This window comes from Manis javanica, chromosome 10, assembly GCF_040802235.1.
Source record: "Manis javanica isolate MJ-LG chromosome 10, MJ_LKY, whole genome shotgun sequence".
Lineage (NCBI taxonomy): Eukaryota > Metazoa > Chordata > Mammalia > Pholidota > Manidae > Manis > Manis javanica.
Window position 1 is genome coordinate 34,813,457 of NC_133165.1, and position 27,841 is coordinate 34,841,297.

Consider the following 27,841-nt stretch of genomic DNA (forward strand, 5'->3'; position numbering starts at 1 on the left):
GAGGGTGTCGTCTCCTGTGGTGGCCATGGAGGCAGGAGACCCTATGTCTTGGGTGTCCTGAGAGCCCTTGTCAGGATGAGGAGGGGCTGGAGAAAAAAGGCCAGGGGCCTGGTGATGGGGCCAGTTTGCCAAGAAAGGCCAGTAGGAGGCCAGGGGCCTCCAGGAGCATCTCAGAGAGGCAAGGGATTGAGGAGAAGGGGAAAATGCTGGCAGGAGAGGAGGCCACAGGAAGCGCTGCCCAGCCTCAGGGATGCTGGGTGTCCAGGGGGGAAGGCTGAAGGGGACCCCAAGGCCCCATCTGTGGAGAGATACCAGGAGAGGTTCTCCTACACCCCGAAGTCCCGCATATGGGAAGGTCGCTCACCCGCCCCACATCCCCCGTCCCGATGCGGAACTGGAGTTTCCTGTTTTCCTGCCTGCCTTCCTAGCAGTACTTTTCCCTTTTACTTAGATACAGAGCAGAGGTGTTGAGGCTGAACCCTCTGTCTGGAAGGGACAGGGCGTAGTACGCTCCCCATCCTTCCACAGGGAATGGACACTGCTACCCCTAGTAGCTATGCAGGGTTCCGAGGACAACAGCTTTGGGCTTCCAGGCTGACGGGGACCTGACTTACAGGGAGGGCTCCCTCCCTCGTCGAAACCTGTTTCGTGCCCCTCCCGGTGAGCCATCAAGCAGTTTTTTCCCCCTTCTCTCTGTCGCCCTCTAGTGTGCTCCTGATGCTACCACACCTCACCTTTGGCCCCGGTCCCATTTCTGGGACTGCTCACTCCCTGGCTCCCTCATTCACTTGTTTACAGCATTTCAAGGGTGCCTAATTTGGGGATGCAGAGACCAAGAAGGCATGGTCTGGGCTCCAGAAGCTCACAGATTTAGGGATAGACATGCCAACAAATAACTGGGGCCCTAATGGCAGGAACAGACCTAGAGCTGGAGGAAGCAGGGGTGGGAGTGGCCACTGTGGCTGGGGATCAGGAAGGCTCCCTGGAGCAGGAAACAACTGTGCTCAAACCATGAGCTCACCTGAACCTGTGGAGATGGAAAGGGCATGCATAGGGGTCCAGGGCAGCGGGTCTGATGCAGTGTATTGGAGCCAAGTGCAGTGACAGGGGAGGAGTTTGGAGGTCCAGCAGGAGTAAAAGATGCCAATTCTAGATGGAGCCATTCGGAAGGCTTTCCAAGCCCTATGAGCTGGTGGACATGGTGACAGGATGCAGGGTCCACAGGGTGGGGAGTTCTGTTTCATTAATTCAACACTGTGGCCTCAGAGCCAGGGACTGGGCATGATACATACTAGGTCTTCAGTCAGCATGTGTATAATGAGTATTTTTGAATGAATGATCCGATTTGTATTTTAGATACAGTGGGATGAATTGGAGGGGGCATGTCCCAGGCAGGCCATCTAGTAAGGAGGTAGGCATGGGAGTGTCCTGGTGAGGGTCCAAGGAATTTTGGGGCAAGAGCAGAGGTGGGGCAGAAGGAAGAAGTGGCATGGTCTGGAGGCAGACTGGCTGTGGGGTGCGATGGATGGATGGGTAGATGAGGAAGGCAGTCAGGCTGGGCCTTGAGTGGGTGGAAAGGTAAATGTGGGAAGGAGCAGATAAGGGTTCTGTGTGACACCCAGAGTTTTTATGCCCAGCTTAGGATGTTTCCTGCCCCCCTGCCCAGCAGGGGGCATCTCCAGAGCAGGGCCAAGTCCACTCTTTCTGCCACCCCAGCTGCCTGCCTGAGGCCCAGTTTTGCTGAACTTTAGTAAAGGGTTAAAGAGATCACCAGTGCTTCTTTGAACAGGCTTCCTCAGACCAGAAACAGTCAATGGCCAGAAGGGCACCCCTTAAGGTTTGAGAGAAAAGAAACCTTTGAGAGTCACGTGTTGACACAGCCTTAGAATTCGGGTGCACCCCCCCGCCTGGCTCTGGGGACGAGACCAGACAAAGGACACCTCTTGTGTCATGGCTCATGCGGACCTGAGCCATGGACATGCCAGTTGCCCCCAGAAGTGGACCTGGGTTCTTAACCTGGGGTCCTTACAAGCTTCAGAGTATCTAAGAGCCGAAACTGCATGCCACGACATTGTGGGTGTGTGCACATCCTTCTGGGGCAAGGCTTCCTGGGGCACCAGATTACCAAAGAGCTCTTGATTCAAAACAAGGTGAAAATCTATCACACTTACGGAAAAGGAGGAGGAGAAGGGGCATCTGTGTATTTGTTTAGCTATATATAAAAGAAAGAAATACAATGTGAGTAGCTATTTAAAATAAACCAACCACTCTAAACTCCCTTTCCAGTGCCCAGCTGGGGCCGGTAAGCAGTCTCTCATGGAATCCTCGCCTGTCCCTGTGTGGGCCCTCTTAGCCCTGTGTGACACCTAGCGGGAAGTGGGGAGCCTGGATTCACAGCCAGGAGGTGCTCCAAATTGGGTTCTAGCAGCTCTGGGCTCTGCAACACCCCAGCTGTAGGGGGGGGTGTCCTATGTGTTGGTCTATGCCTTCTCCCTTGCCCTGACCCCATCTATTGTTGAAGCTAGGTGGGGTGTGGGGTTGGGGGCATGGATGTGTTCAAAGCCCACTGGGTCTCCAAGCTGGAAGGGAGGTCTTCTTGGGTCCCTGTTTTCCTCCACACCAAGTTGCAGGCTCTGCAGACTCATGTGCTGAGGTGGGGGAATGGTTCCTTGAGGCCAGCTCTTCTCTCTGGGGTCCCAAGGAGCCTGACCCCTTCTCATTTCTTGGAGGGAAGGACCTAAAGACCCCATGCCCTCCCCACACTCCCTAGGTGCCCAAATCCACAGAGGCCTGGTCTCACCAACTGTTGTCCGGGCACCAAGTGTTTTATTAGAGTCCAATTTTTATCCGCACCGCGGAGAAGAGAGGGAGAAATAGGGGGGAAACTGGACCAGACCCCAGAACCCCCCCACACTGGAGCCCAGGGCATCTGCCCTATTGGGCCAAGGAAGACTGTGAGATCCCTGAGGGCCCCAGGAGGAGTGGACTGGGAGCAGCACAAGAGGGCTGGAGGCCACTGCTTCCCCATCGGTGCCCCAGGCGAGGTCCTCAGTCTTGATCCTACCCTTCCTTGGAAGGGCTGTAGCACCCCTCTCTGGGAAGCCTTGGCTAACCACCTCTGCACTAGATCCTGAGGAAGAAGTGCTCCCTTGAGCACATGTCATCCTGTGCCCATGACCCCGTACTGCCCTCTGGCGCGTGTCACAGACACTGGGCACACGGGACATGGGCCCGCTCAGTCATGGTACTGCACTGCTTTCCTCCTCACCGGCTCTGTTCCGTCTACCCCATCCCTCTGTTACTCCTGACCTGAAACCTTTTGGTCTCAGGGTCAAATGCAGTGGTGACCTCTATGTCCCAGCTCTTGTCATGCAGAAGGCCTGGCTCGTGTGGTCTTGGCCCAGGGCATAGAGTGAAGACTGGAGGAGAGAGCCTGGCCTGGAGAGGAGAGGTGGGACCAAGAGTGGACTTCCTGGCCCCTCAGGCTGGGGCTTAGGGGCCCACCTAGTCTGGGCATTCCTGGGCTGGAGGAGAGGTTTGGGGAGGCTGTGGACCAGCCTCCAGCTCCAGGCAGTCAGGGTCCCCTGCAGTCAGCTCAGTAGGATGGTTGTGCGCCAAACGTTAGGCCATTCTCCATTCTTCCTTCCATCTATAACTTAGATCCTGCTTACTGTCCCACCTCCTTGTCTGCCCAGTGACAGAGGGGAGCCGAGGGCCTGGTGCAGTGGGGAAGGGAGGCCCCCAGATCTGGCACCTTCAGAGGTCTCCCTGGGTTCGTTGAGCTGAGTTCCTCAGCCTAGTGAGCTGGCATCAAGCAGGAAGTGGGGCAGGGTGATCCCTGTGTTCACAACGGCTCTTTGTTCCCTAGACATGGTGGGCAGGCAGGAGGTGGGCGTAGGAACCCTCTAGGAGCAGCAGAACCCAGCTCCTCCTTGTCTGTGGGGAACCCCATCCTCAGGTCTTCCCTGGCCCCAGGACCATTTTGTAGCGGTGGGGTGTAGTCCCCTCTTAAGCCTTGGGTCCTGACCCCTTGCCTCTCCCTATGCCAGTGGCACCAAGCTGGGTCTGGCTGGACTTAGAAGCCCCCACTCTCTGAGCTGCTCCGGCTGTGGTAGCTGGGACTGGGGGTCCGGGAGGGGCTGTGTGAGTGGCTGCGGGTCCCACGACTGTGGCTGCTGTAGCTTCCATGGCTGCGGCCAGGGCTGGGGCTGTGGCTGGGGCTTCGGCTTGAGTAGTCGCTGCTCAGGCAGCTGGAGGAGGACGAGGGGCTGGGCCGGTAGTAAGGGATGGGACGCTTTCGGGCACTGCCAGGAGGGAAAAGCCAATTATAAGCCATCCAGGGCTCTGAGCTCTGCCCATCCTGGGCCCTCCCTCAGGCCCAGAGCCCCTCCTCAGCAGTGGCCAGGGCTTTCCTACCTCAGTTTCCCCTGAGCCTTGGTCTTGGAGTGCCCCCTGCCCCAACAGGATTAGACAGTCAGTGGTCACTTGCCAACTTCAAGGTGATCATTTTGTTTTTCCTCACTTGTGTGCAGGGAAAAGGGACCATGTCTCTGCTTGACTTGAGTAGATGCTCAATAAATATTTTTGAATGAAGGAAAGTTTTAAATATAGACTGCTCACATCAACCAAGCCAAGCAGTGGCTTCTTTACATGGAAGGGTTTGTGGATATGGCCCAGCCCTGTTTCTCTGTTGCCCACAGAACTGAGGATTTGGGGTTTTCAGGTTTCTTGATGGAACCAGGAGGAGCCCCCTGGCCACAGCTGCCCATCCCCACAGCCCGACGCAGTCCCGCTGGCCCCTTCTCCTCACTCAGCTACCTCCCACAAGCCCGGAGTTAGTCTGAAGCCAGGAGGCTGTGACCCAGAGACAAGAAAGGAGAGTTGTTAAGGGGGTGACAGTGCCCCACGGCGTGGGGTTAATGCTGAGGAAGAAAACAGGTGAACATTAGTGGGAGGAGGAGGAGGCAGCAGGCTGGGAGAGAGGCTGAGGTGGGTGCCAGGTGTAAGGTATGGGATCTCGGACGTCTAGTACTTCCCACGTGTGGGTAGGGTGTGTGACCGTCTGGGGATGTCCTGAGCCTGGTGGTCTGGCTTCTAGTTCTGGGGTGAGGGGAGGAGGCCATGCCCTTCCTCTCTTGGTGATCTGGATCCTTAAGGACTAGGAAGGGCTTGTTTGAGAATCAGACCATGTGAGCCCTGAAAAGATGCTCAGGGAGCCCTGATTATTGTTGGGATGTAGCTAGAGACCCAAAAAGGCACACCAATCTCCTAAGGCTCCCAGCAAGGTCTAAAGCTGAGCTGGGCTCAGAACTGTGCCTGTGGCCCTCTACTGAGGTCCAGGGCTTCAGACTGATTTCCACAAACACAGACCATAAGCTCACCTGGAGACCCAGGCCCAGCCCCTCCAGTTCTGGCACAGAAGCTCTGATTATGGCTTCTGCCACATCAACTCAGCCTGGCCCCACTGGGCTGTGTGGGGAGAGTGGCGGGGACGGGTTCCTCCCACAGCTGCCCCAGAGACCAGGCTTCGGGGTGCCCCCTCCTCCACATTCCCCAGGAGCAGTGAGGTTAGTGAGAAAAGGTGGGGCAGACAGATGACAGGGACAGAGCCAGATCAGCTCACATGGGCATCTCCCCTGCAGCCTGGGGGGAGGGGGTCCACCCGGCCCCCAGGCTGGCCACAGGCTACTCGGCAGACTGGACCTTGAGATGAAGGAGAAAAGGAGACATCATTGCTAGGAGACAGATGTAGGGAGGGAAGGGGCTCCAGAAGGGGTGGCTGGAATGTTCCAGAGCTGACTTCCAAGCCTGGTGCCGCACACCCAGACCCAAGTACAGAGTTCCCCCCCCGCCGCTCCTCTCCATGGGCTTCAGGCCCTCAGCGACGACCCTTCCCTTCTTGAGGCCTTCCTCCCCTCAATGAACCTCCGCCTCTGTCCCCAAGTCCCGCCCGGCAACTCTGGTCCTAGCCTCTCCTCCCTGGGCCCTCTTTTCTTCCGTGAACTCCACCTCCTCTCCTACAGCCTTCTCTCCACTGTCCCTGGTTTAGTCGGTCCCCCTGGAAGTGCCAGAGGTCCCCGGAGGTCCCTCCATACCTGGTAATGCGCCGCGGCTCCATGAAACTGGGCGAGTCCCGGCGCCGCTTGCGGATGGGCGAGTAGCTGCGAGAGCGGCGCCGGGCGCGGGCGGCCTCCGCCTCGGCGTGCCTCGCACGGCCCTCGGGGTCCTTGTCCCTGCGGACCCGCCCGACGTGAGCGAGGCGGACCGGTCGGTCCGCCTAGGACCGAAGCCGCCGCCCGCGCAAGGGCGCCCCGCGCCGCCCCGCGGCATCCTGGGCCCGTGCTTACCGGCCCAGGGTCTTCTTGGGTGATGGCGAACGGCTGGGGCTGCGAGCCCTCTTCTCGGCCGAGCGCGAGCGGGATTTGGAGGGCGAGCGGCTAGAGCTCCACGACCGAGGGTGGGGACCCGGGCTACGCGACGAGCTCTTCCCCTCCGGACCGCCGTGCCTGCCGTGCGCGCCCGGGGACGGGGAGGTGCTGGCCGGCCGGGCGCGCAGGGGCCGCTCCTTGGCCCTGGAGGAGGGGCAGGGCGACAGCGGAAAGCGGGCTGAGCGGAGAGGAGAGGAATAGGGAGGGGCCCGGTGACAAAGAGGGGCTCGCTTAGGGGGATGGTGGGCTCAGTGGAGGGGAGGGTGGTGGGTGGAGCGGGCTCAGCAAGCTGGAGGGAGGACAAGTGAGGGACGGGGGGCGGGGGGCGGTGTTGCGCTGGGCGGGCCGCGCTCAGCGCGGGGAGAGGGGTGGGAGCGCCAGAGCAGCGAGCAGCCCCGCGCGACCCGGGGGCCCCGCTCCCGGGAGCCAGCCGCTCACCGTTTCGCGTGCCCGCCGTGGCCTCGCTCGGAGCCGGGCTCGGGCCCGGGGCCGGGGGCGCCGTCGCTGCCCGAGTCGCTGCTGGAGCGCGCCCTGCTGAGCGAGCGCGACGAGCCCCGGGGCGGCGCAGGCCGGGCGCGCCGGCGGCCCCTGCGGCGGGGCGCGGACGCCGAGGACCGCGAGCGCCGTCGCCGGCGCCGGCGCCGGCGCCGCCGGCGCCGCCTCCGCCTGGCCGCCCCGCCCGCCGCGCGGCCTCCTCTGCCCTGCGACGCGGGCGCCGAGCGGGGGCTCGGACTCTCCTCCCGCGCCGGCGGCGTGGCTGCGCCGGCCTCCGCCTGGTCGCGGGCCCTGGGCGAGGGCGAGCTGGGCTTCTGACGGGGAGAGGGAGAGGCAGAGAGGGCACGGAGGGGGTGGAGAGGGAGACGGGGACGGAGACCGGGCGGGACGGGGCAGAAGAGACGGAGGCAGAAGCAGAGAGGATAGTAGATTGAGGATCCAGAGGGGAGAGAGAGCAAAGAGGCAGGGAAGTTAGAGAAGCAGAGAGAAAACGGAGACGGAGGAAGAGACAGACAGAGAGGACAGACCAAGAGAAGGAGCAAAAAGATTGAGGAGAGCAGAGGGGTGGGGGGGGAGAGAAGGAGAGGGGGCTTTCACCGGGCCCAGACCGGGGGCTGCCAGTCCCGGAGCGCACACACGGTTCCCCGCGCCTGCCCTGCCTCTGCCTCTCCTGAGTGTCCACCTTCTGGCCTCAACAGTGCAGCTCATGCAAGGTTCTCAGCATGCAAAACACAAGAAGGACGGGACGGAGCGGTGGGGTCGGGGGTGGCTGAAAGGGAGGGGCTCCAGGATGGGCACGGGGCCTGGCATTGCCCCCCGACGGGACGGACGATCCCGGCAGAGAGAAGAGAGAGGGCGGGCACCGGGAGGCCGGGCCAGGGCCAGCCCACCAGGCCAGGCCCCCCAGCGCATGGGGGTAGGGGGATGGAGGGGGCACACGGCACACAGATGGGGTGGGGGCTGGGGGGGACGACTGAACTCAAAACTGAACCGAAGAAAGGGAGGAAAAACCAAACAAAACAAAATCCACAAATGTCATTAGATACCAAAATCAAAAACAATGTCTGGACTCCTGGGGAACTGACATTTTTCTGGTTAACATTTTTCTTTGTTTTCCGGCCCTGCAGAGACCTGTGGAGCTGTCAGTAGCACCCGACTGTCTTTCTGTTTCTCTCTTTTTTCTTTTTTTTTTTAAGTTCTGATTTTTTAAGTCCCTCTTGGTTAACGTCCACTTACCAATAAAGTGGCACTTCCTCCTTTAGTAGGTAAGATGTGTAAGAGAAGGGAAAAGTGTGGTAGCGTAAGTTCATCATCAGATTCACAAAATGCAAGAGAGATAGAGAGAGAGAGAAAAAAACGCAACCACCCCATTCTAGGCCAAAAGGAGGCCGCACTGCCTCTGGAGGAAGGATGGGCAGCACCTGGCTCTTTGGGCCTGAGCAGGCACCTCTTGGGTGACCGCTGGATAGAGATGTCAAATGTTTTTCCAAAAGTGGAGGTAGGACATAAGGATGGGGATACAGACAGCCAGAAAGGGCACCTGGTACCATCAGAATGGTCCTGGCTGAGAACCAGGGGTCTGAGAGCCTACCACTACCTCACTGAGTGACCCTGGCCAAGTCACTTCCCCATTCTGGGCCTCAGTTTCCCCATCCTTAAAAGGGTTGGGCTTTGCTTCCTGATATCCCTTCCAGAGCAAATACTCCAGAAGTCTCTGTGAGCAGCCTCATCCCCTGTCCAACCCCCTCTATACACAACAGAACTGCCCCTCCTCTTGCCCTTGGGCTTCTATCTGGTAACAGTTGATTGAAATTGCTAGTTTATAAGTCTGTCCCTCACCTCACTCCCAATCGCCAGCATCAACCTCAGTTTTTATCACAGAACTTGGCATCTAGTAGGGCCTCACAGGCCAGGGCCAAACCAGGGAGACCTTGGAAAGGGGCAGGGTCTGAGCCAAGCTCTTTGGCAGGCCCTTTGGATGGAGAGAATAAAAACAGCTGCCACACCCTGATGCCTGGGGATGGAAAGTGTGGTTGGTTTCTTTGCAAAGGCTCTGGGTGCTTCCTGCAAAGGACAGGGTGGTGCAAAGTTCTCTCTCCAGCCTGGGCATGGAGGCAGAGCCAAGAAGTCAGCACCATGAAGACACAGCCAGCTTGTGATCGGTGGCTGATGCAGCCAATGAACATCAGCTATTTTCGGAGAGGAGCTGTCTGAAGCCAAGTGGGCCATGAAGACCTCCTGGGAGAGCTTGATGTTTTCTTTTGGGGCCCAGGCAGGCATGGTGGGCAGAGTGGGTATGACTGGGTACTGAGGTACCCCTCTGAGCTCCCCAGCTCTCCTGATCGCCAGCTCCCCCTCACCCTGGGCCAGGAGAGATGGAGGCTGGGCTCCTCAGCCATGGCCCCATCTGAGATAACTGTCCATTCTCAGTAGGCTCTGCTGTCACACCCTCTCCAGCCCAGCAGGTAGCCGGTGCCTCATAGCTCCCAAGGCTCCAGCACTAGGTTCTGTCATCCAGCATCCTTTTCCCTCCAGAGGAGGTAAATGAGAAAGAAGTCTCCAGGATCCTCAGATTTCCAGTTTCTTTTCTACCCCCTGGGTTGTCAAAGAGTATAAAGTGAACAGATACTAGGTCTGGGAGTGGGAGCCCAGAGAACCAATGCACAGTAACCCATACCCAGGAAAACACTGGACCCTGCATTTAAGAAGCCTTTGTTACTCTGGTTGGGGGTGGCAGGTGCAGCAGGGCAAGAGGGTATAATACTAAACTTGGGAATCAGGACCTGAATGTGAACCCTGGCTCCAACCCAGACTCCGGATCTGAGCTACCTACCTCTGCCTCCAGGGAAGAGGCCAACAGTGGGGGAAGAAGACCTAGGGTTTGAAGTTCCTTCCTACAGTCACTGGAGTGCCCTCTTTCCTCCCCACTGTCAGGCTGGGAGCAGGGTGGAAGTGTTAGTAACTGAAAGGGTCTGGATTGGGTGGATGTCATGTTGTTACCCCAGTCATAGAGGCCCAAGTCCCTGGACCAGACCCCTGTGCTGATCTGAAAGCTTCCTGCTTGACATATCTTGAAGTCCAAGCTCTTCCCCCACATCCCACTTGCCCACTTCTAGCCAACTGCCATGGCCCAAGGTGATAGTAATTGACAAAGTGGAACACCTTGGAATCAACCCTGGTGTGAGTTTGCTGTGAGAACTAAAGGAAGTGATCTAGCTTGGGGGTCTCAGTTTCTCCATTGGTAAAAATGGGGGCACACAAAAAAATAGCTGTGATCTTTGCTGGGTTGGCTTGTATAGGGGTTGAGGTTGAGAGGTTCTTTTCAGAGTAAAGTTGACTCATGGTCCCCTCACAGATGAACAGAAGCCCTGGAGAGAGTGGCCATGATCCCACCACAGGTGAGCCTCATCCTCAGCTTGGCTGGATCTCATTCTCCCCAGGAACTGAGGGATTTCCAAGTCCAGATATCATGAGATTTCATTAGCTGGACAGGACTTTGGTGGCCAGAGACCTCCAGATATCTCCTTCAGAACTCTGCTCTTGATGATTCTTGTCCCTCTTGCCTGGACCCCCTGTTCCCGCTGTACCCACCTCCCACAGCTTGTTAGTGCCTATTGCCCCTCCACCATCAGCTCAAGGCCTCTGCCTCCAGGAAATCTCTCCTAACCTTCACCCTGAGGCAGGCCACTCCTCCATGATCCCACAGACCCCAATCCTTCCTTCAGTAGGGGCTGCTCCTGGCTGTGTTAGGGTTGGGACTACCGAGCCTAGCAGAGCTCCTCACCCACATTTCAGCTCTCCCCACCTCATTGTTCTGCATGATCTTTGTCAGTTCTCCAGTCTAGCAAGTGGGGGCCTTGAACCTAGGTCTGCCTGCCTCTCCCCTGGTGTGGACACCCAGACAGGACGTGGGACAGAGGAGGCCTCAGCAAATGCCTGCCTTGTGTGTGCGTGAAGGAGTGAATGAGCGCGTGCGTGCATGGGCCTTGCCTGTCTCTGAGCTCTGCTCCCAGGAGCCCCACTGATCCTTGCTACCACCTGCTACCTGGTTTCTTTTCTTATGTAAGGAATTTGGGTTTGGGGGAGAAGACAATGGAAAAGAGTGGCAAGGGACACTGGCTCACAATCCTGATGTTCTTAAGGACAAGAATGAGCGAGTTTCTGGGATGCTCTATCCTTGTTCTGCCAGGGCTCAGACAACTGCCTGTTAACTCAGCATTTGATGATCCTGTTTCTGAGTCCCTGGTCACATCAGGTACTTCTTGAGGGTGGGGCCTTCACTCCTTCCATCAGATTGCGGCAGAGTCTGCCCAGTGGACCAACAGTGCCTCTCCCTCCCTAAACAACTTTCTTGTCTGCCCTCCCAATACGGCTCACAGTTAAGGAATGTTCTAAGTGGGTCAGCTCCCCAGGACCTGCCACTGGGGTCAACCTGGGACAGGTGCAGATGAAGAGCCAGGCCCTTTCTTTTAAAAGCAGAGGATGGAGGCCCACCAAGCCTCACAAGGGTTGGGATGTCAAACTTCAATAGCTGCTCCCAGATAGGGCAGGAAGCAAATTAAAGAGCAGGGATGGGGAGGTAATGTCCCTGAACACCTATTCCCTCACCTGTACCCCCAGTGTGGCTGGAGAAGCACTGGCTGGGGGTGACAAGGTCCAGGACATAGGGCCAGTTCTGCTCCAACACCTCGGGGGACCATGGCCCCTACAGACTGTCCCTTCTGGATCATTTTGCACATTAAACTCAAGTTAGGAAGATGGAGGGGTCCTAGGATACTGAGGGAGCCCCTGTCTGCATGGATAGAGATCCACACAGGGGCAGGAGAGCCAAGGGTCACCTCCATCCCCCAAATCACCCCACAGAGACTTTGCTAAGTAGGCCCTGTAAGACCAGAGTCTGCTCCTGGCAAGCTTCCCATTCCAGTCCCACCAAATCCAACTACCATTGTACCAAAAAGATGAAGCTGTGAGATTCCAGCTGCTGCCCCAGAGTCTAGCTCCCACACTAACACTCCCACTCTGCCACCAGGGCAGGACCTGTGGGAGCCCAGTGGGCCCTGGAGGTGCGACAGGGCTCCTTCCTTGGGCCTGAGCTCCATCAGAACTGCTTCCAGTGTCTGGAGGCCGGGCCCACACAGGGCCTTTCCACCATTGCTTGTGGCAGGGCCACTGGCCCGAGGGGGGACGCAGGAGGGGCTCAGAAGCTACTCCAGACAACAGAAATCAAAGTGGCTGAACTGCAGCATCCAGTTCAGGAAAGGTACACAAACTTGGAATGCTAAACCACACAGAAATGCATTCAGACAACAGAATGAGAGAAAGAGAGTGAGGGGGACTCAGGGAGAGAGGGTGGGGAGGAAGAAGGAGCAGGGCTGGTGGAAAGGAGGGAAGAATGGACCAGAGAAGTTTTCAGGGAAAGTCAAGAAAACCAAATGACAAACCAGGAAACACAGCTCTGTGGCTCATTTGGAGAAAATGCAAGTTACAAATGAGTAGTCACTAAAATAAAGAAAAGGGAGGGGGAGATAACCAACCAGAGCGAGATTGAGAGAAAGAGAGAAAAAGAAAACCACATTCAAACCAAGCAGAGTGGCAGGGCTTATCTGGAGATGGGAGCGAGCGAGCAGCGCACAGCTGAGCCAGGATACCTACCTTCTCAGTGGTCAGGGACGGGAATGCAATAACAAAAAAGAAAAGAAGGTCTCTGCATTGGGAATGCAGAAGAGGGGAAAGACAGTGACGCTAAGCTGCACTCCCCCTCTGAACTGGCACTTGGGCAGCCAGCATGGCTCTGTTTAGTCCCAGGGATGGGAGGGGCATCCTGCCCAGTGGTTTCTGTTTGTTCTTTTTTTTTTTTAAACCCCACAGGCTCTAGTAGCCAAGCTTTCCTTAACTCTTTAAACAACAGAAAACCTCCAGAGAGCATGCAGGAAGCAGCTGATGGAAGCAAAACCAACCACAGTGGGCTGAGGAAGGGCTGGCAGCGTGGGGAGAGGCCCATGTCAAGGGAGAGATGGAGAGAAAGAGACAGAGAGACACAGGGGGAGAGAGAGACACACACACATACACACACACACACACAGAAAGACAGAAACAAAGGCAGAAAAAAACAGAGAAGCTGGAAGAGAGAAAGGTGGACCCAGACAGAAAGAAGAGAGAAAAGTAAATGAAGCTAGAGGGGACAGATGGGGTGAAAAGGGGTCTGTGCCTTTAAAAGGGAAGGTGACCACAGGTTCAATTTCAAGGTGCCTCAGGCCTCAAGTTAACTCAATCCCTTTCCCTGGCTTTAGCATCACTTTAGCAAAATTCATCCCTCCTGCCTTCTGGGTTCTTCCTGGAAGAAATGTCAAAATGTCCCTCCGGTTCTGACCTCCCCACTCCAGGCAAGGCTACCGCTCTTTCCTGGGGATGGGGCTGGGGGGAGGCCTGGATGAGAAGTGCCATGGGTACCTCTTTTTGGAGGTCATCCCAGACTGTCCACTTCGTGATGAAATTTAAGCCTGGAGGCCTTGCTCACGAACCTTCTCTGCCACCCTCACCAGATGGTGAGGCTTCCCTGGAAACTTCCAGTGCTACGGACAGGTGCAGCTAAGGCAGGGGCCCTACTTCTAAGGCTACAAACCTTGCATACCCTTTCTGGCCAGGATGCTAGTCCTTGAGCTCAACATTTTAATCTTCTCTCTGTGTATCACTATTTCTTGCCCACATGTGTGTGAACTTCGAGGGATCAGGGCGCCTGAGTGGCTGAAGCAGTGTTCACAAGAGTCAGGCTTGTGTAACGCCAGCCCACCATTGCCTCATCTCTTCATGGGCAGGCCCCGGAGCCAGGAGCATGTTATCCATACCTGGAGGGCCCGCAGGGGGAAGGCTGGAGCTGAGATAACCAGCATCTACCTCCCAAATCCTCCTCCTCCTGCTCAGGGCTCCTGGAGTATGTTTTCCATTCATCACCCTTTCCATCTCTTGGGGTCTTGAGGCTAGAGGCCTGGGGTCTCCTTTTGAATCTATTTCTAAAAGGCTGTATGACCTTGAACTGTCACTTGAGTCCTCTGAACTGCAGAGAGCAGTAAGCAGCAGGACCCAGAAATCACTTTGGAGGCCTGTCCTGGCCTGGGATGGGGCAACAAAAAGAAATGTTGGGGGCCAGCACCTTGCTGGTCTCAGTTTTGAGGCTGGGAAAGACTTTTTCTCTTGCCTGGGAGAGTGACTTTGAGGCCCTCACCTGAACAAAACTCTCTCAGGTGTCTTCAGGTCCCTCCTGAGGGGCCTCCTAATGATATGAGTCATGGCAGGGAAGGCAGGCGCTGAGCAGCCTGTCCCCATCATGTCCCCAGCCATCTTATACTAGATGACACTGGGGAGACATAGGGTACTTACTCCTCTAGGAAATGTCTCTCTTTCTCCCTGGATCTCCTAGTTTCTGTCTCAGGTTCCTACTTTCGTTAATTTAAAAGCTGAGGCAGTTCCAGGGTTAAGCCCCAGGATTAAGAGGGCTGGCTGCTGCCGCAGATTTGGTAAATGCTGTTGGCGTGGGAGTCATTTTTTTTAAAGAGTTCTCTTCCCTTTTAAATTCTGGTTACAAAGGAACAAAAGTATATAAAGATATGTATATGATTAATGTTCACTTGAGATTTAAAGACCATCTCTGCATTAGGAGGAGAGGCTCCCACAATAAAACACAGGAAAGCAAACTCTAGAACAACAGAGAAGAGAAAAAACCCCAGAGAGATAGTTTGCATTTCTGTACATTACAAAGGAAAAAACAAAAGAAGGAAATACAAACACAAAACAAAATAACAGGAAAAGTTACATAAACTTCCCCACCCTCTCCCCTCGCCAACTAGAAAAATGGAATCACAATATTACCACGTTTCAAATGGGAGGCTAAAAAAACAAACAAAAACATAGACGGGGTTAAAAATGGTGAGCTTTTCTTTTTACCAGTTTTTATCGCTCTCTTTTTTTAAAGGTAGTGTCCAAGAACACCCCTCCACCCCTCCAGTATTTCCCACTCCCCAAGACATTTCTGGCAAATGGCAAAGTCCATGACCCCTGCTCCATCTCACCTCCTTGGAGGTGAGCCAGAACTAGCCTCACTGCCCTCCCTCAGAAATGCTGTGCAAGCAAGGAGGGACCAGGCTCACGGAAGAGGCCTGGGATGTTCTGAAGTCCCAGATCGCGCAGGGCCTGAGCAGTAGGGAGAAGTCTGAGGAGCACGCTTTGTGAAAGGAGTAACACAGAGCCATCTTCTGGAAAACTCCCAGGACTATGCCACAGTGGAGTCCCATTTGGGAATGAGGTCAAGAACTGGGTGTTGCCCAGGCTGGAGGCTAGGCTGCCTTCCCTGACTGCTCTCTCTCCCGGGGTCTACATTGTGTCTGCACATACCCAGGGTCCTTGGGGGGCTATTGCTCAGGCCTCCAGAGCTAGGGAGGAGACCAAAAGTGGGAAGGTGCTTCCTTTCAGCCCTGGCTAAGAGAATCTGCATTCTGTGCCCTTACAGGAGGATGTGAAGGTGTTTGGGGCACTGTGCTGTTCCAGCTCTGAGCCCCTGGGGGTGGGGGACGGGTTCACCATCATCTCCCAGTCCTGCCATACCAGTCCCCCAGCTACCCCTGTGTGTCCTCCCCCACCTCCAAGACAGGTGTCCAGGGACATTGGTGTGATCATCCCCATGTGGTCCAATTAGGCCCCTCTGAGCTCAGGACCCTGGCACCTTGTCCATGTGGGACAGTCTCAAGACAGGTAATGTCCTTAAACAAAAATTAACCTTGAGACCAAGAAAGAGCCTTTTGTCAGCTGCCCTTGGCTTTCCTCTCTGAGGCTGTGGGAGTAAGGGTGTTTGAGCAAAGAAAGGAAGTGAAAGAAAACAGCCAAAAATCAAAACGAAACTGACCAACACGTACATGTTTGCTGCTGAGACCTGAGGTCCGGGGAGGGGCAGCCCCACTCTCCCTGCTGAGGCTTCTGGGGTAGCCTTCAGGTGTCCGGGGAACCTGCAGGCCTGCCGACCCCAAGACCCCTGTGTCCACCCAATAACCATATCAGTACTGCAGCCCTCCAGGTGGGAGCTCTCCCCCAAAAGGCAAAAGAGGATCAATAGGCAAAAGTGGATGCAAGACTCTCTGGGGCCTGGGAGAACCCCGACCCTGGCCCAGCCCACCCACCTGGGAGGGGCTAGAAGCCTGCCTCCTCCCTCCACAGCTCCTACCATCACCATGCCTCTCCATAGGTCTTAAGGAGTCCATGCCCCTCTTGGGGGATGGGTGGGAACAGTTTTTGGGTGGCGCTGGTGTGGACTCAGTGAGGGAGTGATACCCTGGGTGATGCCTTAGGAAGGATGGGACATGACAGTGGAACCTGCAGGTTTGAGACATCTGTTCAAGTGTGGGCAGTGCAGGGGAAGGGACAGACTCCTTGGAGCAGGGACTGAGATAGGGTTTGGAGATCTGAGAGAAGGGGAGGGGCTAGTGAGGGGGTGGAGGGAGGAAGAGCGAGCCTCAGAGAGTGGGAAAGGGCTTGGGTGGGGAGAGGGAGCTTCAGGGCCCAAGTGATGTGGACAGGAGGCCCTTCTCTTGCATCCTGTTCTTGACTGCGACCCCTATGGATATCCATGCCCCTCCCACCCCAATATACCTGCGGGGAGGGACGCAGGAGACCCTGGTTCCTCCCCAGGGCTTGTACCCAACTGGAGTGCCCCGTTGGTCAAGTTTCCTCTGGCCTGCATTTCGCCAAGTTCAAGGGTAGCCTAAGCCTGCAGGCCCCTCGCACCCAGACCCTGGGGCCTAGTGGACCAACAACCAAGCAGTCCTGGCCACTCCCATTCGGGGAGGGAGCATGGAGAGGGGAAGCGGCGCCTCCCTTCCGGGGTGTACACTCACCGCTTCCTACCCTGCGGCGACCCCCGACCTAGCCCGGCGGCGCAGCCCGGCGGCGCGGGAACCCTACGCAAAGCTAAGCGTACGTACATCGGGCGGGCTGTGTGCCGAGTCGGGGCGGCCCCCGTGCGCTCCACTCCGCTGCCTGCTACCGCCGTTCTGCTGGGGCGACCCCCATCCACTGCCCCCGGAAGGGGAAGGCGACCGGCTCCCGCTGGACCGCTGGCTGCCCGTCTTCCACGCGTCATCCCTGTGCTTGGGGCTCAGCCTGGGGAGAGGGGACATGGGGAGCCGGCGTGGGACGCACCCTCTGCAATTGGCCGCTGCCCTGGAGGAAGAGTAGGCTCCCACCCGCCCTCTCACTGGGCCGGGAAACCCTTCCGTTCAGACAGCAAGGCCCCAGCCCTGACACTGCCTTTCTTGATTTCCAATTCAGGGTATGGGGAGCCTTGGAGCAGGGATCACAGTCCCTCCTTGCCTACTAACAGGTGGACATCAGCACACCCCTGGTAACTTCTCCCCACTGACTACTGTTCTGCCCACCAGACCCTCCTCAGTCCTTGGAGGTATTTAATCAGCAACTCCCCTCCCCCAGCAGAAAGCCGAACTGAACCACAGCTGGATCTCCCAGAGGACCGGGACCTACCTGCTGGGTGATCTGGAATCACTGTAGTGGGAGGAGAGGGAGGGGCTCCGGGAGCTGCCGCTGCTGTGGCGATGGGACCTCCGGCTTGGGGACTCAGCGTGTGGCCTGGGAGAGAAATCAGCCTGAACCTAAATTCTGCCTGACCTCCCTATATTGAGGGTCTGCTGGAAGCTACTGCCATCCCCACCCCATAGTCTCCTATAAAAATGCCCAGCTAGTCCACGTAGGGCCTTAGCAAAGGGAGCCCTTTTCTCTAGACAGCCCCAAACCCCCAGTACTTCACTCATCCCTCAGCTGGTGCTTTTGTGACTTGGGGGTGGGGGCTGAGGTTGGGGAGGTGCACAAGGACTGAGCTTGAGAGGACCATGGACTGGGAGGCAAGAGGTTTAGGCTCCAGTCCCAGCTTGGCCACTGACTCTTGGACATCAGCACACCCCTGGTAACTTCTCCCCACTGACTACTGTTCTGCCCACCAGACCCTCCCCAGCCCTTGGAGGTATTTAATCAGCAACTCCCCTCCCCCAGCAGAAAGCCCAACTGAACCACAGCTGGATCTCCCAGAGGACTGGGACCTTTCTGGTCTGAATTTTTCCATCTGGGCAGTGGGGACAAATTGAGCTATCCAAGGGCCTGATTCTGTGATTCTAGAAGGCCAGGTTTGCTCTGGGGGGGAAGGGGAAAAGGCTGGAGAGCAGAGAAGGGTGCTCACCTCTTCCTCTCTTTGTTCTTCTCTTTTCTTTTGCTCTTGGGGCTTCGAGATCTGCAAAAATCAGAATGTGGTGACAGCATAGCCTGAGCTGGGCAGGGGGAGGGCAGGGCCTCTAAGCCCTGGAGCCAGGTTGTGCTGGTATGGATCTGAGATTCTTTCTTCTCTGGGACCTGAGTTTCCCAGGCTTGCCCACGGATTTGCCCAGCCAACCCCACTGCCTTGGCCCCTTTTGCTAGGCCAGACATGGCTCCTTCCTCCTCCTGTAAGTCTGGCCACGATTACAGCCTGCCTGGGCCCCCAGCTGCTGCTCCCTTACGGGTGTCATAGGTGATGTGACCATGGCCCCAGAAGACAGGATGACTTGTTCTTTCCTTCTGGCATCAGTCTCAGGACAGGCCCCTCTGATGAGCCACTGTGGTGGGGTTGGCCTTCCACACCTTATGTGTGTCCTAGGTCTCAAATGAGGCTCTCTAGGGCAGAGCCCAGGCCTCCTGCCTCCCTGTCCACTCAGATTGTGGCCCAGCTCTGGGTCAGCTCACCAGGGGTTTAGGGAAGAACTGATTTCCCTTGGACATGATCTCCCTGGTTTGGGGTCCTCTGGTTCTTACTGATGGCTTCCCCAAAGCTTCCCATCCCATCCCATCCAGCTTTCTGAGGAGGACCCCACAGAGCTCCTTCTGTCTTTGACAAAAGGATTGAGAAGCTTCTGGCTAGATCTCTAAGGTCTCATCCCACCCCTGGTCCCTGTAGGCCTCTCAGCCCCACCCTTCCTGACACCACCAGATTCCTGCTTCATCCTTCCAGTCCTGAACAGATGTCTCCTTTCAACCAAATATGGGGCGATGCTAAGAAACACTACAATGTTTCTTACAGGAGCAGAGTGATTAGGGGACGGGCCTGGGAGGCCAAAGGCTTGAGTTCTAGAACCAATGTTACCTGCTTTGGGCCTCAGTTTCCCCATATGGAGCTGGCTTGGCCCTGGCTCACCTCTAGGTCCTTCCCAGGACTGATGGAAGCTGGTCAGAGGGTCTTGCAGGCTGATGGTGACCATTGGGGGAAAGTAGGGGCTCACACTGGCCCAGAAGAAGCAAGGGGAGCCGGTGGGAGGGAGGAATGTGGTGGTGGGGAAATTGGGGCAATTGGTGGGTCAGGATTAGGTGTTTGTTTAGGTTCCTCTCACATCTGCCAAGTGGTCATGGGCAAATTCCCATTGCAGGAACTGGCCTGGGGACTCTGCCCCTCCTCAGGGCTGCTGGGAGGGGCTCTGACACTAATGCCAATGAGTGGATGTGACTGCCTGGTATCTTCCTTCCCTCCATATTGAGTTTTTAACTTTCCCCACTGCCTGGGTCTCTGCCTTTCACCTCCTCCTCTCCCCTTCCCCCAGTCCATCTGGAGCAAGTGGCTGTCCTGCTCAGAGCTCCATGCTGGCTCCCAGCCTTGCCTGGGTAGAGGCCAGCTCCATAGCCCGGCAGTCAGGCCTACTGGGGGCTGGCACCTGCTACCAGACACTCTATCTAGCCATAGTTCACCCGACCCACTGAGCCTTCCTTCTGGAAAGAACTCAAACTCTCTGGCATGCCCTTTCCCTTCAAATTCAGGGTCTCCATGCTTCTACCTTCCTAACTGACACCTCTATGGACACACCCCTTGAGCACTGGACCTGCTGTGTTGCCTGAAAATTCCTGGGGCCCCCAAGTCAAGGCTGAGACATGAGGTAGATAAGCATTGGCCTTCATCCTCCACCTCCACCTTCCATCACCTGCCTGGCTCTGGTAAGGAGACACTGCAGTGGGCAGAGCAGAGCAGGGCAAGGCCCTCACAACCCCCCCTTCCCATCACTGCTTTCTGTGGGTCTTGCTCCCTGCAGGGGCTTACTAGCCTTGGTCCACATCCTCCTGTCCCACCTCTGCAGGGCATGCTCACCTGTGCCGTCTCTTCCTCCGGGACCCAGAATCAGACCTGTAGGGCCACAAAATGGTTCTCTTGAACTTCCCTGGGGTGGCCTGGGGACACAGTCTGCACAGCCTGGGTCCTGGACCCCAAGGAAATGAGAGGAGGTCCTGGGGAGGGCGTACCTTTCTCTGCGGTGCTTCTTCACACTCTTCTTCTTCTTGCGCAGGGGTGAGGAGCTCCCACAGCTGTGGACACAGGGGGTGGGCTCCGGTTAACTGGTGCCTGGGACTGGGAGAGGCAGCTGGCACTTCTGGGGAAGCCTGGGTGCGTGGGGCCCTACAGCTGGGAGACTCCAGGCCCTGAAGCCAACTGCCTATTGTACAGTGAATGGAGGCCTCAAGGGCTGGCAAGGTCCCTGAGGGTAGCTGTTGCAGCCTGTGTTGTCCCCGGCCGCCCTGTCAGCATCCTTGACAAGGGCAAAGGTTAGAGGCTCCAATGGTGGGATTTCTGGCTTCTGGGGAAAAGCTGGCACCATGGCAGCGTCCAGGGTACAGGCCCTGAGGTGGCAGGCCTCCTGCCTCTGGGAGATGGCCTTGGTGTCTTGCCCACCCACAGGCATCCCCACTTCCCTGCCTGCCCAGCCCCTGCCCACCTTCATCACTGACCTGCTCTCAGAGTCCAGTCTCCTCTTTTTGCTGAGGGCCAGGGAGAAAGAAGAATGGACGGACAATTGGATGGGGTTGGCTGGGACCCCAGGCACTGCCAGGGTCTCACTCAGGACAGCAGAGGAGGGACATAGAGATGGGGACCCACGGAAGAGACCCAGCCAAACCACTCCTCCCAGCCACTTCCAATTGTGATGGTGGTTGCAGGACCCCTGGGAGGGAGGAGGGGGCCTGCCAGCCAGTGGGTGGTGACCTGGAGGTGGGTCAGTGTGTCCAGTTCTGGGGAAGGAGAAGGGCCATGGGGGAGGGCTCACTGAGGTGGAGGGGTCAGTTAGGGGGAGGGCACTTCGAGCAGGGACAGCACAGTGAGGGGCAGGGGTACAGTAGGGGTGCGGGGGCTCAATGCCGGGCAGGCTCACAAGTGCAGCGCGGGATCCCCTGCGGGCAGAGGGGTGGGCACCTGGGCCCCCCCTCCCCCACCGCTCCCACCGGACAGGGCGGCCGCTCTCACCGGCTTCTCCGGTGGCCGCTTTTCTTCTTCTTCTTCTTCTTGGGGGGCGGCGACGCCGAGCTGCTGGACCAGCGCTTGGTTCTGGGTGAGGGGGCGGCGGAGGTGAGGGGATTGCCCGGGCCCAGCTAACCACCCCGCACGCTCCACCGCGGCGGGCGCTGACCTGTAGCCGCGGTGCCCGCGGTAGCAGGCGGCCGGGCAGTCGCAGTCCACAGGGCCGTCGTCCTCGTCCAAGGGCGCGTACTCTAGGCCTGGCTCGGCGCCCTCGTCCAGCCGCGGCGTCTCCGCCACGCTGCCGGCGACAGGGATGCTCAGCAGCCGCCCCGCGGCCGCGCCCTCCAGCTGTGCCTTCCGGTCCCCCGCGGCGGCTCGGGGAGGGGGCGGGGGGTCTGCGGCCCCGACCCCCGGAGTGTGGGACGGGGGTCTGGATTACCGCGCGGGCAGCCTCCCTTGCAGGTGCCCAGCGCGACAGTGCCGTAGTTTTTAAAAAAGGAAGAAGAGCGCGGGCCCTGAGGCCTCACTTAGCCCGCACCCCGCTAGGTTCTCACTCTCTCGGGGAGCCCCCCTACTCTAGCGGGCCCCTCCCCTCGCTGGTTCCCTCCCAGCACTGATCCTTTGTCCCTCGGCCCCATTCGTTGCGCCTACTCCCCCTCACCGAGCCCCCTTTCCTTCACGGAGCCCCTTGCACCGATCCCTGCCCCCTTAAGCCCCCTGTCGTAGTCCCCAGCCCCTTCTCTCTGAGCCCACGCTCCCTCCCCAGCCCCCTCTCGGGCCCGGCCCCCTGTCTTATCCCCCTCTGATATCTGCCTTTCCCCCACCCGGCTGTCCTTGGCCTGCAGCCCCCTCCCCCTCGCGGAGCCTCCGCCCGCAGCGGCCCCCCTCCTCCAGCCCGGCTGCTGCTGAAATATTCATAGCCTCTCCTCGCCCTCCGCTCTGCAGCCTCCGGAGGCCTCCCGCTCGTCTCCCGCTGCCGCGCTGTCATCAATCACTGCCCAGTGGCAGCCTCGCGGCCGCGGTCGACCACCGCGCCGCTGAGGATGCCCCCATTCGTCTTGCAGAGCCCTCCCCTCCACCCAGCCGGGACCTGTCCCTGCTCTCTACCGGGCTCTGGAGCCCCCAGCCTGTCTTCTGCCACAACTATGCGCCCTCTGGGGCAACTTGGCAGAGAAATGCTTTTTTCCTAAAGGGAGCTGGGCTTAAGGCAAGAGCATGAGCTTTGACGCTGTAAGACGTGTCCTCATCTTGCACCCTCCCTGAGTCACTGTGTGACCTGGTGCTGGTCACGCCCCCCACTCCCCACCCCCCCACCCAGCCTCTTCTCCAAGATGAGAACAGTAACTGTTTTAGACCCACTGGGAGAATTCGCTGAGGTAACGAGTGCTGCACAACAACTTTCTTTACTGAACAAGCCTGGACCTGACCATCCAAAGGCCTAGCGCCAGGGTAATGGCTCCAGGGTGTTCATTTTTCATCCTATGCTAGCTCAGATAGTGCCCCTCCCAGGCAGAGGCTCGGTTCTGGTTTTGGAGGAACTGCCCTTATTCCTGGGTTGTGTTCACCAGGCTTGTTTCGTCCCTGACCACAGCAAAGGAGGCCAGCGCTCGGATGGCAGAGCATTCAGGACATGACATAAGCTTTGGATTCACACAGACGGGCCTCGATCCAGGCATGGCCAGGCTCACTGAGTCTCACGGTCCTTATCTATACAAGAAGGACAATATCCCTGCTCTGAGGAGAGGATTAAGTACGATTCTGTCTATGAAGCTTCTGACTCAAGCGCAGCCTGTGTGTGTTGTCCCCACAGAGGGACTTTGCCAGACACTCACTCCAGCCTTCCTCTCTTCCAGGGAGAAAAGTGGTGGTGACACATGAAACAGAGACAAAGCAAGGAGGATGGGCCACAGCTACAAGGGGAAGGAATGCTCAGGGACACCTCAGTAGCAAAGCACCCACTTCATCAACTCTGGAGACTGATCTGGTTCTGTTTCGTTTTCAGCAAAAGAATGTAACCTAAATCTAACAGGGTTAGCTTGTTTATTTCAAGAATGCCAGTCAATTCCCAAACATCAGCCTGACCCTGGCAGCCTTGAAGCCACACAGGTAGTAGAGGAGGTTTTTCGGGGTGATGGAGGAGGGGATCATGTCATTCCCTGTGCCCCCACAGAGCCAAAAGCCCCCTCATCCTACATTCAAACCTCTGTTCTCTCCTCCATGCCCCTCTTCCAGAAGCCAGCGGCCTCCCACTTCCTATCCCTGAAATCTCCAACTCCTCAGCCTGTCCAGCCCCTCACCTCCCAGAGTCGGTCACTCCCATGCAGTCCTCAGCCACACAAATGCCTGACATGTAAAACACAATCTTTAGCAAAACTTAAGGGCATCTCAAATATCGTGTGGGTAAACTGGTGGGAAGAGGGAGCTTCTGTTCATCCTGACACAGAAATGGTGAAGGTTATTATTTACAAAATAAAACAGCTAGGTTTGGGCACTGGCTTCCTAACATCAGAGCTGGGTGTGTGGAGTCCAGGCACTTACTGAACTCCTCTTTCCCCTCCTTATTCTGTTGGCTGCACCCCTGGGGACTCTTTCTTTTCTTCCTCTGTTCCAGGGAAAGAGCTACTCCATCTTCCCTCTCTGGGGCCTCTCTCACTCTCCAGCCCCTTCTGGGACATTTACTTGGGATCTTAGTCTGCTGGGAGCATTGAAAGGCACAGGGTGTGAGTTGCAGGCTCAGGGAGAGATGCATGATTTCAGAACCTTCTGGTAAGATTGCTCTGGGAATTCCAGAGGTATAATGGGCCTCAGCTGAGGCCTCTTTTGCTGGCTTTGTGCAGTTCATACCACTGTATCTGCTTTGAGCATCTCCCAGGGCTAGAACCCTCTCCTGCCTTTTGGGGATGATAATATCACCATCATAATGCTCTCTAATGTTTAGATAGCTCTCCACAGTTGACAAATCCCATCCAGAGGCACTTCTTCCTTTAGAGAAATTCCACTCTCCCATTTTACAGATGGGAAAACTGAGTTCTAGAAAAGGAAAGGAACATTCCCTGTGGTTTTAAGAACTGTGAATATTCACCTGTGCGGCTGGTTTTGAGAATTCATGTATAAACAGGGCAGCCCATGAATTTGCTGGCTGGGCTTCCCTGCTGTAGATGTTAGCTTAGCCTTCTTCTCGTTATTATTTTTTAATAATTTTTATTAAGGTATTACTGATATACATTCTTATGAAGGTTTCACATGAAAAAACAATGTGGTTACTACATTTACCCATATTATCAAGTCCCCACCCATACCCCAATCTAGTCACTGTCTGTCAGTACAGCAAGATGCCACAGATCCACTATTTGCCTTCTTTGTGCTACACTGTTCTCCCCATGATCCCCGACACCGTGTGTACTAAACATAATACCCCTCAATTCCCTTCTCCCTCCTTCCCCCACCCTCCCACACCCCTCCCCTTTGGTAACCACTAGTTCCTTCTTGGACTCTCTGAATCTGCTGCTATTTTGTTCCTTCAGTTTTGCTTCGTTGTTATACTTCACAAATGTCCTCTCCTTATTTTATAGATACAGTTGTAGGTATGTGCAGTGAGTTCTAGATTTGTTTAACATTTCAAGCTCTTAAGTTCATGTTTGTTCATGTTGCTCCCCTCAACAGAAATCAAGCCCCACAGAGCTGATCAAAGTAGCCCCAGAGTCCACTGCAGAGGGACCAAGAACCTACTGATGTGTGGGACTGGCTGCCAAGGGCAGGGCTCCGATCAGGGAAAAGACTGACGGTCACATGCTCTTCCTCATGCCAGCAGTTTCACTAATTAACTGGTTCTGTTTCCCATTAGCCAGGAGCATAATGGCCAATTGACAGATGAATGAGTCCAGACAGAGGATGGGAGGATTCCAGGCAAAGGGTCTGCCCTCTCTGCTCATTCATTCAGCCAGCATGCCAGGCCTGCCAGGGGCTTGGGGGAAGGGTAGTTGTGGCAGGGGCAGGGATGAGTCAGGCTGGGGCCTCTCCTTTAGCTCCTCACAGTGCAGGGCAAAAATATGACATAAAGCATATTATAATAATTGCTAATGCAGGTACCAGGTATTATTCTAGGCACTTTACATGCATTTATCTCATTTAATCATTTGATAGAACAAGTCTGATGTGGGTACCAACATTAATATTTCCATCTAGATAAAACCATGAGACACACAGAGGTCACACTTCATATAAAATTAGATACATAGAAAACACTGGAATTTGCTTACAGTGTTAGGAAATAGCTTACAAACATTGTTTTCCATAAACCTTATCTCCTAAACATTTTGTTATAGTCCACAACTATGAAAACTATTATTCATAAGAGTTGTCTATTAGAGTGGGGAAAAAAGAACTGATAGGCACCATGAGAAGTAAAGAAAATATTGCATGGATTCCAAAGTGGAGAAGATTTTAATTTTTATCTTGGGAATATTGGTGAAATGGTTTTTAGAGGCAGCCTTGAAGGATGGGGTATATTTGAACCTGTGCAGAAGTGGCTAGGCTGTTTTAGGCTGAGGTCCCAGTATGAGCAAAGGTGTGGAAATGAGAACATGCAGGACGTAGCTGGGAACTGCCAGCAGGTGGGGCTGGCTGCTGGGTGTTTCTGGAAATGGGAAACTAGGCTGGGTCTAGAAGGTGGAGAGCCTTGAATGCCAAGATAAGGAGTCTAGGCTTCATTGCATGGATGGTGGGGAACCCCAGAATAAGACCCCCACATTAGTCAGTATCCAAGACAAAAGTGTGTCTCTGGGACCTCACTCATGTTCTCCATCACCTCTCTCTCAGGTTACAGTGCCAGCTGCTCCACTGTCACCCTGCAGACTCACTCATCTGATTCATCTTCCAAATGGTAAGTCCCAGACACCTGCCTGGCCACATCACACCTCTCAAAAAACCTTCAACTGACTCCTACCATCTATGGTATCATGTCCAGATACTACAGCAGTATGATGTTCTGGCATCCAGTGTGGAGGGTAGACTGGAGGGGGGACTGTCACAAGAGACCATCACTCAAGCCAGTTGACTGACTTAAGTAGGAAGGATGATCCTTGGGGACAAAAATCTCTGAGAGTAACCCTGCCCCTTTTGAGATGCTTCTTGAGTGGGAGGTGTCATGGCCTTTTACAGCCCATGAGGGTTAAAATCAGACATTCCCCACCCCTTCTCCCAGTATGGAGACCCTTCAGCTGGCTCTGGCTTTGCCATCTCACTCTAAGAGGGCATTGAATTTCTTCGTGTCCTAAAATGCCACTCTATGGGGGGTGGTGTAGGGTATCAGGGTTAGGAAGCCAGAGGCATGAGCACAGGGGCTTCTGGTGGTCAGAGGGCTTCATAGACTCCCAAGAGAATCCCACAGTTTGCAGAGAGAGTGGAGACAGCCAGGCCGAGGAGAACCAGTTAAGGTCAGTATAGTGCTCACCATTTCCAGGTGAATGACTGTGAGGAAGGTGGTTGCTGTGGACGGAATGTCTGTGTTCCCCTGACAAATCCATATGTTGAAACTCTAATCCCAATGTGATACTGTTTGGAGGTGGGGTCTTTGGGAGGTAATTAGGCCATAAGATGGACCTCATGAATGGGACCAGTGCCCTTATAAGAGGCCAGCGAGCCAGCTAGTTTTCTTTCTGTCATGTGGGGCTAACAAGAAGGTAGAAATCAGTAACGCAGAAGGGGCCTTTCACGAGAACCTGACCAGCTCATGCTGGCATCATGATCTCGGACTTCCAGTCTCCAGAACTGTGAGAAATAAATTTCTGTCACTGATCCGCCACCCACTATGGCCCTTTGTTGTAGCAGCCGGGGCTGGCTGAACTGGTGATGGCGATCATCCTGCAGAGGTGCATGTCCGCAGTGTGCCAGCAGCTATCCCTCATGCTGACATATACTGTCGCATTTAATTTCTCAACGATCCTATGAGGTAGGTACTAATATCTCCATTTTATAAACAAAGAAGTGAAGTGCCCAGAGAAGTCAGAGAGCTGCCCAAGTCACACAGCTGGGGTGTGATGGAGCAGGGACCCAGAGCCCAGAGGTTAGCACTGAACTTAGAGGTTTGGACAGGGGTGTGTGACATGAGTCTGCATTCTCCCTCCAGTGTACCCCCATCTCTGAGCTAAAAAGTGAAGACCCAGCCAGATGCTGGGTCCATAGGAAAGCATATGACCCATCTGTCACCAGCCCTCTGTCACCTCTGCCTCAGACTTTGGGTTCAGCACCAGAAATAGCTCCTCCAAGCCCAGGAGTGACCCAGGCTGCAATCAGCTTCCTTGGCTTGTTGCAGTCACTGTTTGAAAAGCTAGAAGCCTGGGGGAAACTGAGGCTTTGGGGAAAACTAAGCAAGCCACACTGTTCCAGGCACTGAGGATATAGCAGTAAACAAAACAGAGATCTTGTCTTCAATGTCTTCTAACATTCTAAGGGGATCCCAGCACCCTGCCAAGTCTGTATTCTCCTCTGCCTCCAGAGCAGGAGTCTCCTGACCATTGAGTCTTCCAGACATTGCCTCTTCACAGGAGCGCTTCCTGGCTGGCCGCCCTAGCCTGTCTCTTCCTCTATTGAGCACTCACAGGGCCTGATGGCTAAACAG

General features: G+C 55.9%; 1 protein-coding gene and 1 long non-coding RNA gene across 14 annotated transcripts in view; one reads left to right on the forward strand and one right to left on the reverse strand.

The window, feature by feature from the left end:
* Positions 1 to 2,806: 2,806 nt before the first annotated feature.
* The window catches only part of SRRM3 (serine/arginine repetitive matrix 3), a 50,032-nt gene continuing 24,997 nt past the window's right edge, over positions 2,807 to 27,841 (reverse strand). Inside the window, exons 4-15 of one of the 2 annotated variants that reach the window (XM_037002586.2) lie at positions 21,392 to 21,520; positions 21,229 to 21,309; positions 20,718 to 20,747; positions 20,235 to 20,297; positions 20,083 to 20,118; positions 18,157 to 18,207; positions 17,448 to 17,552; positions 16,892 to 17,069; positions 6,867 to 7,237; positions 6,348 to 6,572; positions 6,096 to 6,233; positions 2,807 to 4,304 (exon numbers count right to left, since the gene is read on the reverse strand). In XM_037002586.2, coding sequence (XP_036858481.1) covers positions 4,076 to 4,304; positions 6,096 to 6,233; positions 6,348 to 6,572; positions 6,867 to 7,237; positions 16,892 to 17,069; positions 17,448 to 17,552; positions 18,157 to 18,207; positions 20,083 to 20,118; positions 20,235 to 20,297; positions 20,718 to 20,747; positions 21,229 to 21,309; positions 21,392 to 21,520 — 1,636 coding nt within the window. In that variant the 3' untranslated portion in view covers positions 2,807 to 4,075. The remainder of the gene's footprint in view (positions 4,305 to 6,095; positions 6,234 to 6,347; positions 6,573 to 6,866; positions 7,238 to 16,891; positions 17,070 to 17,447; positions 17,553 to 18,156; positions 18,208 to 20,082; positions 20,119 to 20,234; positions 20,298 to 20,717; positions 20,748 to 21,228; positions 21,310 to 21,391; positions 21,521 to 27,841) is intronic. The other variant, XM_073215177.1, reaches the window with a different exon arrangement.
* Positions 14,815 to 27,841, forward strand: part of LOC118969141 (uncharacterized) — a 29,757-nt gene continuing 16,730 nt past the window's right edge. For 5 of the 12 annotated variants that reach the window (XR_005057041.2, XR_005057040.2, XR_005057044.2 and 2 more), the window contains exons 1-4: positions 14,815 to 16,883; positions 23,076 to 23,328; positions 26,041 to 26,104; positions 27,049 to 27,172. This is a non-coding gene — a long non-coding RNA (uncharacterized lncRNA). Of the gene's footprint in view, positions 16,884 to 17,237; positions 17,311 to 19,757; positions 19,932 to 22,790; positions 22,973 to 23,075; positions 23,329 to 26,040; positions 26,105 to 27,048; positions 27,173 to 27,841 lie in introns of all 12 variants that reach the window. The other 7 variants (XR_012122192.1, XR_012122191.1, XR_012122195.1 and 4 more) reach the window with 7 other exon arrangements.